The sequence below is a fragment of the Prinia subflava genome, chromosome Z (genome assembly GCF_021018805.1).
Source record: "Prinia subflava isolate CZ2003 ecotype Zambia chromosome Z, Cam_Psub_1.2, whole genome shotgun sequence".
Classification (NCBI taxonomy): domain Eukaryota; kingdom Metazoa; phylum Chordata; class Aves; order Passeriformes; family Cisticolidae; genus Prinia; species Prinia subflava.
In genome coordinates this window covers 101,587,693-101,600,538 of record NC_086283.1, presented here as the reverse complement: position 1 = coordinate 101,600,538, position 12,846 = coordinate 101,587,693, and the positions used below count along the sequence as shown (strand labels likewise).

General features: G+C 43.1%; 2 protein-coding genes across 7 annotated transcripts in view; one reads left to right on the top strand and one right to left on the bottom strand.

The window, feature by feature from the left end:
* The window catches only part of KATNAL2 (katanin catalytic subunit A1 like 2), a 29,002-nt gene extending 21,350 nt beyond the window's left edge, over positions 1-7,652 (bottom strand). Inside the window, 3 exon segments of the mRNA XM_063423848.1 lie at positions 480-646; positions 1,042-1,112; positions 7,318-7,652. Coding sequence (XP_063279918.1) covers positions 480-646; positions 1,042-1,112; positions 7,318-7,368 — 289 coding nt within the window. The 5' untranslated portion in view covers positions 7,369-7,652.
* Positions 7,653-10,966: 3,314 nt separating this feature from the next.
* Positions 10,967-12,846, top strand: part of PIAS2 (protein inhibitor of activated STAT 2) — a 31,087-nt gene continuing 29,207 nt past the window's right edge. For 2 of the 6 annotated variants that reach the window (XM_063423808.1, XM_063423805.1), the window contains exon 1: positions 10,967-11,336. In XM_063423808.1, the coding sequence (XP_063279878.1) occupies positions 11,106-11,336 (231 nt within the window). In that variant the 5' untranslated portion in view covers positions 10,967-11,105. The remainder of the gene's footprint in view (positions 11,337-12,846) is intronic. The other 4 variants (XR_010083620.1, XR_010083621.1, XM_063423811.1 and 1 more) reach the window with 3 other exon arrangements.

The following is a 12,846-nucleotide window of genomic DNA, read 5'->3' as shown; positions in this document are numbered from 1 at the left end:
CTTCAAGCTCTTCATCACTTATTCTCACAGTTGTTCTTATGATTCTCCAAGTTACATTTTGTGCTCAAGTGCAAAACCATTCTGCCTCTCAGGGCCATTACAGAATGCTCATATTCTGATTTGCCTTATTCTGTATCATTTATTTACCATTTTCTCCCCATGAGAAGAAAGTGGATAAACGTATCGTTGCTATAATGCTTTCTGCCTTGCTGACAGTTTCCAATTCCAAAGCAACTTTCAAAAGACAAAAAAATGCCACCTTCCAGTTCCTTTATATAAAGAAAGAAGGAAAAGCAGAAGGGCTCAAAGCCACATCTCTAAATTCTGGTGCCTTGTGGGCTAGAACTACAGACCTGTAACCGTCAGGGTTGGAACATTAAATGCTGACATACATGACAAAGGTTGTAAAAGCATAGCAGGGAAATACAGATTTTAGACTTTGGAAACAAAAGCCTTCTTTTTGGAACAGAGCCACATACCAGTGTCCAGAGCCTTTTTGGTAATTTTAGGATACTTCTGAAATTTTACAAAATAGTAGCTTTCATATTCCATCAAAATTGTCTCAAGATCAATGTTGTCACAAACTTCAAAGCCACGTAAACCTAATTTCGTCTCTTGTTCCAAAGCATTTGCAGCCTCAACATATCTGGCAATTTAAAAACAAAACAAACAAAGATCAAAAAAACGGTCATTATCTTACTCTGATTTCTGAGAGAAGAAGCAAACAATGGCACTATGGCACATATGGTATCTTTAACCTGTCCGCAACCCTATTTTTATAGCAGTATAAACTCTATTGTAATAAGGTTTGTTGGTTGACCTAAAGTCTTTTCAAATTATATATGTAAAAATTGTTTCAGAAACTGAAACAATTTAGCAAAGCAAACTGCGAGGACACCTCATAGTGGTTTACCTCTTCCCCACATCAACCCCAAAGGCCCACACTGTCCATTCAGCCAACAGAGGACAGAAGGATGCAGTACAGCAGGTCAGATACACACAGTCCCACAAGGGTAGAACACTACTATTTGAAAAACATACCCTTCCTCGATTAAGTAATGCAAAATTAGAATAAGGAGATTTTTCCGACGAGCTTCTGTTCGCATCTCCTCCTGTGAATTAAGACAGAACTCTAGATCAAATGTAATATTCTTTTTATTGCTGTAAACAGCATCTAAATGTAGCCTCTGGAAACAAACAAATTAACACAACAGCATGTAAGAACTGTAAAACAACTTACTGTTAATAAACACAAGGAAAGTGGTTTTCAATCAAATTTTTCTTACACATTATCAGGGCTACCGGATGGGTAGAAACCTTTTCCTAGAGAAGAGAAAATTACTTTAGGGTTGAACAAATAACTTACTTCCCTTACTATGGTTATGGCTCCCAAAATGTTCAGACTGCTGTGAATTTCAGGGCAGGACTCTAGCAGACCTCAGTGCTTCAGGGACTGTGCAAGGAAACCTTGTGCTCCATCCTGGCTGTGTCCTTCCCTTGCAACCAGAAACCTGTTCTCTGAGTGTCTGCAGAAGAGGGGCTGGTGAACAGGTCTGGGACCTGCATGACTCCACTACAAAGACGAGCTGTAACATTTGCTGACACCTCCCATTTCATAGGCCTTGATGTATAAACACAACAGATGAAACACAGACACTGGAAGAATTAGTGGACTGGGATAACATGAAACTTGCACAATTTTAACACAAGACTGACCAAAATCAGGACTCAACATGAAGAAATTTCAGTATGGAGTCAGTCCCGTGGATGTCTTGGCACAGACTGGAGAACCCAAATGGTTCAGCAATAAAAACAAAGCAGCATAAAACATCCTTGTCTTCATTCAGTGAAGCTTCATCTGAGAGAGTATCGGATACAATATCAAGTAGAGGAAAAGGGGCAGTGGAAACAGAATCATGCAAGATGATGGACTAAAGCCTTACTCTGATGAAATATGCAGAAAACTACTGAGATTTTTGGGCCATAAAAGAAGCTGCTACAATGAAAGCTCTAGAAATCAGCACATTGCCTTTGGTCTGCCTCACTGGGACTTGAAACTGTGACCATAGGGAAAGCCAGGTATGGCCAAAACGTATTAAGGCAAATTAATGACTTCCCTTCTCTCTCAGGCTGGGAGGTATTGGGAGTCGAATTCAATAATCCCCGTGGGTTCCGTCCAACTTGAGGTATTCTGCCTTTCCTATTGATTGTGTGATTATTTGTGAGAATCCAGTGTGAACATGAAGAAATGGATGGGGAAAGAGCAGCAATTTCTGTTGCTTGCACAGCACACAGACACCCCTGATCACACTGCACAGTAAAGGAACACAGGCTCCTGCTTCCACTTGCAGTTTGCCTCCCTTTTGTCCCAACCCAGCAGCACCCCCATTCACTCCCAAGGAAAAGCCCAGCCCAAGTGTGCTGCCTGCACGTGACAAACACAGATTTTTCTCCTCTTCACACTGCAAACAGAGCCCCCCCATCTGTATTATGGACTTGGGCTGCTCTCTGCCTGTGTAGATGTGCAAAAGAAATATACATACATAAAGATCATTATTCTTTGCGGTCGCTTGGAAGAGAGAGCAATCATAGCAAACTTCTAATAGTAGAGAATCATTTATTCCAAAAACCAAAGGTGTTTTTTGGGTGGTGCAAAACCAGTTTACCTCTTTATGCACCATTCCTTTGCTAGGTTAGACCTCCCTCTTCTTTGTACACGGCGCTGGGTATCACATGGCATTCCACTGCTAATTTCAACACTTGAGATAGCACCACCAGCTACTGTTTTATTTTAAAATAAAATATGCCAGCCTGTAAAAAGTACTGGGTAGAACGGGGAAAAAGCATCTCGGTCCAGCAGGTATTTCCTGGGACGTTTGCTTCAGTCGTGGGGCCATCTAGTGTCACGACTAAGGAAGAGCTGGGGTTTGCTCTTAACGCTCCCGACAGAGTCAAAGAGTATTGGCATTTCACATATTGCAAAAAAGATGTGTAGAATCTTCGTTCTGATTTTCTAGAATGAGGGCTAAAACTGGCTGGAGAAAAGGGAAAAGATCATAACCTCTTACTACCTTTAGTACCCTTGATACCACCTTGAGAAAGTGTTTCCAAAAGAAAGTTACAATACCACTTCAGTGGTGACACAAAGGTAACTTTTCTGAACTTTTTGCAGAGAAAGGAGTGCTGTGGAAATGTTTGGTAGATTGATAAATCTTGAATGATGCAAACTGGCCCCTGGGAGGTGCTGCAACAAGAAATGAACCAATTCTGAGAATTCCCATGAGCAAAGAGAGAACACACACACTCTGGAATGAAAGGGTCTTTTCTTTCTTAATCTTTTGATGTGCTGGTGTTTGGAAAACAGGTTTTGAATTGTTGTCCTTTTACCATTTCTCCTGGATGACCTGAATCTTCCAAAACACATCTGGAGGTGCAAGAAGGAAGCTGGAGTCATCACTTGCTGAGAATCCCACCTGTGCATCCTTTGGAATGTAACTGCTCCTGAAGGTTTATGCTGAGAAAGATTAACTGTTGTGTTTGCTAACATATCAAAGGGCAAGGTTACAGCTACCTCTGAATATTTAAAACACAGTATGCAAACAGAGTGGCTGCCACAGAAGACACACACATCAAGTTTTTCATGTAATAAACATGGATATTCTGACAAGAGAGGAATTGCCTCTGCCTGATGGACTGACAGGGTTCATGATCCATGCTTGGAACTTTCCTTGAAAAGAATTTGTGTTCCAGCGTGTCATCCGCTGCTGTTCACCCCCTTTTGTTACTTCTGCTATCCCTAAAGCATTTTAAGTTCTAGTATAAATAGTGATACAGCGATAGGCAGCATCTCAAATAATTTAAGTACAGACTTGCTTTGGGGGTAGGATAACGTGTCTATGTGTGAGCCACCTACTTCAGCCTTGACATAGCAATGTTCTTCTGGTTGTGCTGACCAAACAGAAGGGAAAATGAACCCTTACATCCCAAAAGAGCCACATCTGAAAATGAGAAGAGAGTTTAGACTGAGAGGTCAATTCTGTCTTTAACCTTTGTTGAGAAGAATGCAAACAGCAATGGCTGATTTTCAGAAGTCAGATATGTGTCCAAGGAAAATAACTAAGCTGTTAATCAGTTGATCAACTCACAATGACTTGTATCAGGTTGGACCTGAAAGACAAAACTGAGACATCTCTGGTAGCCCAGTTCAGCGAGTGTTCTATAAAACAGAAAAATCAAGGATCTTTCAACCAGTCACAAATCTGGTGGACCAGTGGCACACAGATAATTGCCTGACCGGTCCCATCAATCCCTTTCCTGCATTTCAGTTATTTTAGCACATTATCATTTTACCACTATTTTGCCACACACTCTTTCCAGGAGGCAGATGAGCCTCTGTGTTTGTCAGTGCCACCAGCAGTTTTACCTGTCCCCTTGACAGAGCTCTCTGCCCACCCTGGTCTGCTGTCCTGAGCTCCAGTTTGTCCTCTAGGGACTGACCCACTGCACTTATGTCCACAAAAAAAACCCTGCCTGCCACAGCCCAGGCAGACACTAACACTGCCCAAGGCTTCTGCTGTGCTTAGAGGGGAAGTGGCAAATCTTACACAGTGTGGAAAAACAGGAGTACTTACTAGTGCAAAGTTACTTAAAATTCAGTTTAGGTTTATAGTGATCTAGCCTTCCTGTTTAATTAGTATTTAGAATTGCAGTTGTTTATAGCCACTGGTATTTCAATAGATGTTTAAACGTTTAAAGTTTAATAAGCTTCCATTCTTAAAAGAACAGAAAAACATGTGTAATTAAATTTTCAATTACTATAGGGGATTTTGGGGTCTATGAAATTAATAAAACCTTAAGGCACTTAAATGTGATCTTGTTTTAAAAACTAAACAGTTGAACACTTAACTAATTAGCTTCAACACTTTTAGCATTATTTTATTTATTTTTAGCTTAACAAAAGAGTGGCTCATATTCCTATTTTTGAGTCGTTTTAAATTAAACTCTAATAGAGTTGTGCATCTTTAGGTGCAATTGTTTGTTTAGTCATTTCCACACCTTTTACTAAAATGCATTTACATTCTAAATCAACCAAATCTCTTGTGTAATTTCCTGAAATTAATGGACCTACTAAAAGATTAATTTAACTCAGTAACGTTTCATTATCATTTGACCCCACACATTCTGCACGAATATGTTTCTTGGGATGAAAAATAAAGAGCTACAAGAGTAAGTCATCATCTGGGGAGCTTGGGAATAAGAACTATTCTGCTTTAGTGTATGGACTCTAAGGACATCCAGGTGGGGCAGTCAGGATGTGCTCAGAAAGACCTCTGATTAGGAATTCGGACAAGAGGCAGCCAGGTGGGTGTGCAATCACACAGGGAAAGCACTAATCCTAATCCACCTGCAGAGCCCTTTCCCTCTTTGTCTTTGGGATCCCACCATGCTGACAAGTATGGAGTTCCTCAAAATCAAGCTGGCACCATGTGCCAGGACAGAAAGGCTTCATGAGCTCACCTGGTTTTCCCTTCTCTCCCCCACCTGTATTCCCACAGCTTTCCAGTCCCCACATGGGAAATATCCCCTTTGGATATTTGCACCCTTGACAGGCTTTTCAGAAGGCTGAATGTTCAGTTCTTGTCTGGCTTGCTGACTGTACTTTTTGAGAAACACAAGCAGAGAATGAACTGCTGAGTTTTAAACAATGTATACCTTGGCTGCCAGTGAATAGAATTTCCCAGGACAAAGAAAGGGCGCTTTGCCCTCTTCTCTCTTCCAAATTATACAAGGCTGCTGCAAACAATAGAGTTGCCAAAGTTTTTCAAGGATTACAATGAGCTTTCATAATTAAAGACACACAACAAGCTCGCCATAGAACTTATAACTGGGAACAAGAGGCAAAAAATCCTCTTGGCAGCTTCAGGTCATTCTTCTAGTCACTAATTTAAAAAAGAGGCTATGAACTTCTGCTCTTCTGCAAAACACAAACCACCCCCTCTTCTCTATACCCAAAATATAGACTGTTGTCTTCAAATCCATCCTGCCAAAAGGCTATGGAGAAATCAATGTACCAAAAGCACATCAAGCCAAATCCTGTGGCACAGCTGACAGGGAAGAGCTCTTGAGCTCCAATCCTTCAAACACTCCTGCATTTAGTATCCAGCACCATCCTTGGAACAAACACCATGCAAATCCCCACTGGTGAGGTTAAAAATCAGGTCCCCTTTTTCCCTCCCCTGCTGCACGTCTCAGAGGTGGAGATCTGAATTCACTTTAGGGCTCAGAAAGACCCCATGCTGCAGTATCCTATTCCTAGGTAAACATAGCTGTCCTATTAACACTTCCTGAGGAGAGAAAACTGAGGGGCAGGCACCAATCTCTTCTCTCTGGTGTCCAGTGACAGGACCCAAGGGAATTTCATGGAACTGGGTCAGGGGAGTTTTAGGCTGGATGTCAGGAAAAGGTTCTTCCCCCAGAGGGTGGTCAGGCATTCAACAGGCTCTCCAAGGAGTGGTTGAAGGCTGCCAGAGCTCCAGGAGTGTTTTGACAATGCTCTCAAGAACATGGTGTGAATTTGGGGGCTGTGCTGTACAAGGCCAGGTGGAAAAACGTGACAACACTTATGGGTACCTTCCAGCCCAGAATATTCTATGACTCTAAAGAGGTTGATACAACACCTAAAGCTCAGTCTCAGGACTGCTCCCAAAAAACCTCTTTTGTGATGAATGCTGTACTTTTCACTCTCAAGTGGGAAGAGGGATTGGTGTATGCATGCACAGCACCCAACAGCCTTTGGCAACAGCTTTTAGCATCCCCGCAACCTCTCTCCCTCTGGCGTAATTCAACCAGCAGATGGAAGCAAAAGAACAGGTTATGAATTTCAGCAAAATCTTGCTGTTTCTGGGCTTTCTACGGCAAGGACCATAGAACCATTGAATCACAGGATGGTTTGGGTTCGAGGTGACCTTAACACCACCCAGTTCCAAGCCCTGCTATAGACAGGGACACCTTCCACTATCCCAGGATGCTCCAAGCCCCGTCCAACCCGACCTGGCACACAATCAAGGATGCAGCAGTACAGCCGTGACTTTTTGAAACAACAGCGAGTGGAAGAAGGAATACAGATTGTCGTCTTCGGCCGTTCTGCTCCAGAACCATTTAGAGAGGGGCTGTGGGGGATCCACGCCCGTCCCTACCCATCACACCCAGCCATGTTCCCGCCGCCATGACAGCACCCCCCCGCGCATGCGCAAAGCGCCCGCTTCCCCGTTGACATGGCAACGGCGACGCGCAGCCGCCCGCCCCGCCGGTTCTCACCGTTTCCCTCGCCTGGTGGGTGGTTCTCAGCGCCTGGCAGGACAGCTCCATGGCGCCAAGGGATGCCGACGGGAATGTTATCAGGATCGCCGCTGGGAATAACGCACCGAGCGCCCGGACACGCACGCCGCCGACCCCCAGGGCGACAGGCTCGCCCCGCCTCCCCAGCGCAGCGAATCAGAACGCCGGAAGGTGAAGGATTGAGGGAAGATCTGCCCAATCACAAGTCGAGCAGCGTGGGCAGAAGGCGGCGCTGGCCAATGGGCGCCGAGCTCGCCTGTGGGGCGCGGGGTCGGGGGCGGTTGGGCGGGGGACGCTGTCTGAGGGGATGAGGCCGTCAGGCCCCGAAACAATCCAAAACGACCCAAACCAACCCCAAACAAGGCAAACCTACCTAAACCAAGCCAAACCAACCCAACATACCCCAATCCAAGCCAAACTGACCCCAAACAAGCCAAACCAACCCAACATACCCCAATCCAAGCTCAACTGACCCCAAACAAGCCAACCAGCCCAAGCCATGCCAATCCAAGCAAATCCCACCCCAAGCAAGCCGAATCTCTCCAAAACAACCCAAAGGAGCACAGCCCATCTCACTGCGCTGTTAAACATGCCCAGCTCACCCACACAGCTGAGGTGTGCCTGAGAAGCAGCAGAGTGTAATTTGCCTTTCACATCAAGGATGTGCCAGTGGGCATTAAAATGGAGACCATCACTGTGAGAGAACACAGGGCTGTGAGAAGTATTCTCTTCGGTTGCCTGGTTGCTGCAGCCTCCCGGGGTTCAAGGTGTGAATTATTGGAGAGGTCAATTGTGCCTGTTGGATGTGGTCCAGCTTCAGTCCAGCTGGAGGGAAAACCTATGATCGGTCAAGACAAAACCTAAAGCTCAGTCTTGGGACCTCTACCAGATCTCCTCTTTTGTGAGGAATGTTGTGCTTTTCTCACACAGTGGGAAGAGGAACTGATGAACACACGCACAGCACCTGACAGCTTTGTGGGAAGGGCTTTTATATCCCTATTCCCAAATCCAACAGCTGCTCAGTTCCTGGATGGGGTAACGATCAGGTTCTCACACAATGCAACGCAACCTGGTATAATGGAAGGGCACCCTGACCACGGCAGGGGATGGAACTGAATGAGTTTTAAGGTCTCTTCCAACCCAAAACATTCTGGGATTCTATACCACACTTGCTTAGCATCTCATTCTCCAAACCATGTTTTTTCCAGACATCCAGATCTTTTTCTAAAAATACTCCTCAGTATAACCATCAATACCCCATTATGGCTTTGTCCTTTTAGTGTCACTCTGTTCCCACTCTGGAATGCTTCCCCAGCCCTTTTCTAAAACTTTCCCAATCTGGTACATGGCAGCACAGGCTTCAGTGTGTGTTCACAGCTCAGGTAGTTGTACTGCAAATGCAATATACAGTCAGGAATGCAATTTAATACACATTTTTTTAAATTACATTTGTCCCATAAAACATGGAGTATTTTCAAAGTGGATCACATTTATGTTTCTCTAACTAACTTTAAGTCCCCTCCTACTACAATGTGTGCTTAATTTTCTGTCCTTAATGTGATAGTAGAGTAGGCAGCGCATTTGTTTTTCCATTTTCCATTCCATTTCTATGGGCTTCTCTTTTTATGGGTCTGAAAGAGACATTCCTGTAATTGAAGTTAGAATTCAGGCCATCCCAAGTTCATCTCTGTTGGGAGAATAGCCTTGTTCAGGGCTGCGCTTGACTGGAGAATTTTCCACCATTACTGTTGAAGGCGTAATGCTACCTTAATATGTGGTTCCCTATCGTTTTGATGGATAAAGAGAGTCTTCAAATCCTTTGAACAAAAATTGAGGGTAATTTTCACAGAAACTGTCCACGGAGGAAAATGCTCACCCACAGTCAGGGAGGCTGTGTTCAAGACTCTGAAATCTAGGCCTATGTCAATAGACATAATCTAATAAAAATAATAATAATCAAGTAAGCAACTCCATAGCAAAACTTTAATATTCTGCTGTTAGTCTTATTACCAAAACATAGGTGTATCACTGTGGTATGTTAGGATGGGCAAACAAAATCAGTATTTCATTATTGAAAATGATTAAAATATATATATATGAATACATTCAGTTTCTAATTTGGATTTTTCTAAACTTTAGTATATCTATTGTCAACGTAGTTATATATAACCATATTCATCATGTGCCTTTGTTGCCTTTTTCCCAACCTGGAAATCAAACTCAAGATAATTTCAGTAAGGAGGTAATATAAAAGAGGATCACTAATTAAGGCCTTCAGGAGCAGTCATGGGGAGATGTCCACAAAAACCCACTTCCCTCTCCAGGGGTAACTACATTTTTATAGGTTTTAGGAAATTAGCATAACTGATAAAAAGCACCATTTAGGAGGACAAATGGTGATGCAATTCTCCCCAGTCAAGCCCCTTCTCTGGAGCCCCACCTTCAGCACTAGTTGTACTTTGTCCATGAAATGTGTCTCAAAGAGTTGTTCTCAGCCTTGCTTCCCAGGAAGAACCAAGATAGGATAGGGGCCGTGTACTTCCTGGGGCTTGGAGCTCTGGAATTTGTTTTGTCTTTCTGCTTAGGGAAAGGCCGTGGTAAAGTACTAGGAAAACTGGCTACTAATTCAATAGGTGAGAGTTACAAATATATGTGTCAAGAATACAGAGAACATAGAAAAGAAAAAAAGGCAAAACCCAAACAGCATCACCTTGACATAAGATTATGTCCCATCCAAACTCTGTTTTGTCAAACAGCTGCGTTGAAAATGGAGATACAATGTAGCACATGAATTATTTCTTTCCAATAAGCAGAATCAGAGAGGCACAGGATAGTTTGGGTTGGAAGGGACTTAAAGACCATTCAGTTCCAATGCCCTGCCTCGGACAGGGACACCTTCCACTAGACCAGGTTACTCCAAGCCCCATCCAACCTGAGTATCCACCTTAAAGTGTTTTGTCTTATACCCAGAGCCCATAAATCTTTTGTCGGCAGCATGATTAAGGGTGTCTTTCACCCGCTGTGCTTTGACAGATCTAGACCTCACACAATGGGCTTGTAGGCGCTGACCTCCTCTTACATATTTTTGCCATTCATTTATAATGTTACCTTTAAGAGTTCATGACTGTGGGGTATGAGAGATCATGGAGAAGTTTAAGGCTCATAAAATTCCTTCCTTTTAACACGGCACACACAAAACAAATCTACTTTCAACCCAGTCACCCCAGCCCCATCACTGCTTGCAGTTCACACTCTGTAGTGTTATAGCAGCTGGTTAAGCAGAACAGGAGGGTTTGATGAGGTGTAATGCTGATAAGAGCAATTGTTGCAATCCTTGGAGCAGCTGTAGAGTGGTTTTGTTTGTTGTTTTGGTCTTTTTTTGTTTGGTTGGTGGGAGGTTTGTTTTGGTTTTGGTTTGTTTGTTTGTTTGGTTTGGTTTTTTGAGTGTGAGTGGTTTTTGTTTGTTTTGTTTTGCTTTTTTTTTTTTTTTTAACTGCAGCGTTTGTGGAAGGCTGGGAGGGTTTATTTGGATGTTCAGATATCTTTCTGTAGTTAATACAGCTGTGGGAACAGGCAGTGCTTGTATGGACATAGTGTGCATAGCTAGAGAAGGTTGAAACCAGATGGTTTTTTTTTTCCCTGACAAGCCTCAATTCAGGGGGCAGGTTGCTTAGCACCTATAGGCTCGTTCCTTACCCTAATTAGAGCCTGCTGGGGAACACAAAAACCCTAGCAACTAATTCTGTGATTTTCTAGGAGATAGGAGTATGCACTGGCTGCCTTGGGGAAGGTCTCCTCCAATGGCTGGTGCCGGGCCGAGTTTTAATACCAGCACTGAAAACTCGGAAAATGCTCAAGAGAAGAGCCTGGGACGTGGTTCAGGAGACGCAGCAGCAGGTTTAGGGAGAAGAAAGAGGAGAGGAAGAAAGGGCTATCGGAGATGGAGGTCCAAGAAGAGGCAAAGGTTTCATATCCCCGAAGAGCCTCTGACAATTGAGGTAGGTTTCTTAAAAGTTTGGTGGGAAGAGAAATATTGGAAATGTTGAAATTTAGCAAAGATGACTTGGTAGCTGTGGAGTGTAAGCCTGGAGTTGAGGTGTGTGAGAAATTGTGATAAAACGGCAGGATTTTGAAGAACTTAGAGCAAAAGGGGAGATTAATTCCAGGTACTGGAAAAACAGAAGAGGGATATTTGAAAGAAATTTTTGTGTGGAGATAATGGAATGGGAGAGAAAATGGCCTGTGCTCTAAGGAAAAATTAAGGAAGATCAAAAGTCTTCCTTTTTTATTGTTGTTTTTGAGAATAGGGCTGTAGAGATGTGTAGTATAAAGGCTGTGAGGGAAAGATGGAGGAAATCAACATATGATGAAGGAACACTTCAGTAAAATATTAGGGAAAGCTACTATGTAAATTCTTGTTATATTATGCATGTGAGGTGTATAAAAAATAGTGTTTGCTCTTACCCCTGCAGATATTGGGTAAGATGAATAGAAAGGTTTTAAGATGTGGCTATGAAGTGAGAGGTGAGTGTACACTCAAAAAGAGCTGCCTGGCTCTGATGTGAGCTTGAGCACTGGTGTCCTTCTCGGTGTGTTTGAAGGAAGGAGCACTTGAGGGTTTGTTAAAAGAACAAAAGACAGCTTTGGTCTGGTCATGCTTTAATGATCTAAGAGTGTCTAACCAGCAGCTTGCCCCTTTAGTCTGGTATTGAATTGGAGGGAAAAAAAAGCATTTGATGGACTTAGCAGTTGAACTCACGCAGTGGTGTGGCAGATGGCATGTTTTATTAGCTTGTCGATTCCTAGTTTTGACTAACAGAAGAGGTTTGAAATTAACAAAGTCCTTGTGTTTAAATCTTCAGGGAAAAGGAGTGTCATAAGACCAAGCACAAAAACTGTTAGTGCAGAGGACTAGGTATCTGTGTCTGTAGTGGAAAACTTTGGCACATTTAAGGGTTTATCTTGGAGTAAATAGTAAATAAAAAGGAAAACCTGTCTCAGAAAGTTGTTGCAAAATCGCAGCTAATGATGTTAATTACTGAGTTCCTTGGTGTCCAGGTCTTTTACCAGGATTAATGCCCATAGCTAGTGTGTACGGCAGGGATCAGTATCCTGTAGAAAAGCTCAGCTGTTTGTTCCCAAATTGCCTGCCAGCATCCCTCCTTGCAGAGCCTGCTGCTGACGTGGCCTGTCCCTTGGCCCATAAATTACCGTTGCAATTGCTGCTCTGGATGTGTCAATCGTACAAAACTAGCTGTCTTTTGGTTAATATGAGCAAATATGTTTTGCATTTCAGGCCTCTTTTTCTTTTCCAATGTCTCCTCATCATCTTGTTGGGTTGTGTTGGCTGCTCGCCTGTTTGTTGGCTGAGTCTTTGCAATTTTTTATTGCAATAAATTGGTTGTTTGGTTTTACAGCCAAGTTGCCGATGAAACTGAATATTGTGAGTAGGTAATTATTGTGACTAGGTAATGATCTCTGGCTGCTTTTGAAAACAATATTCTCGGC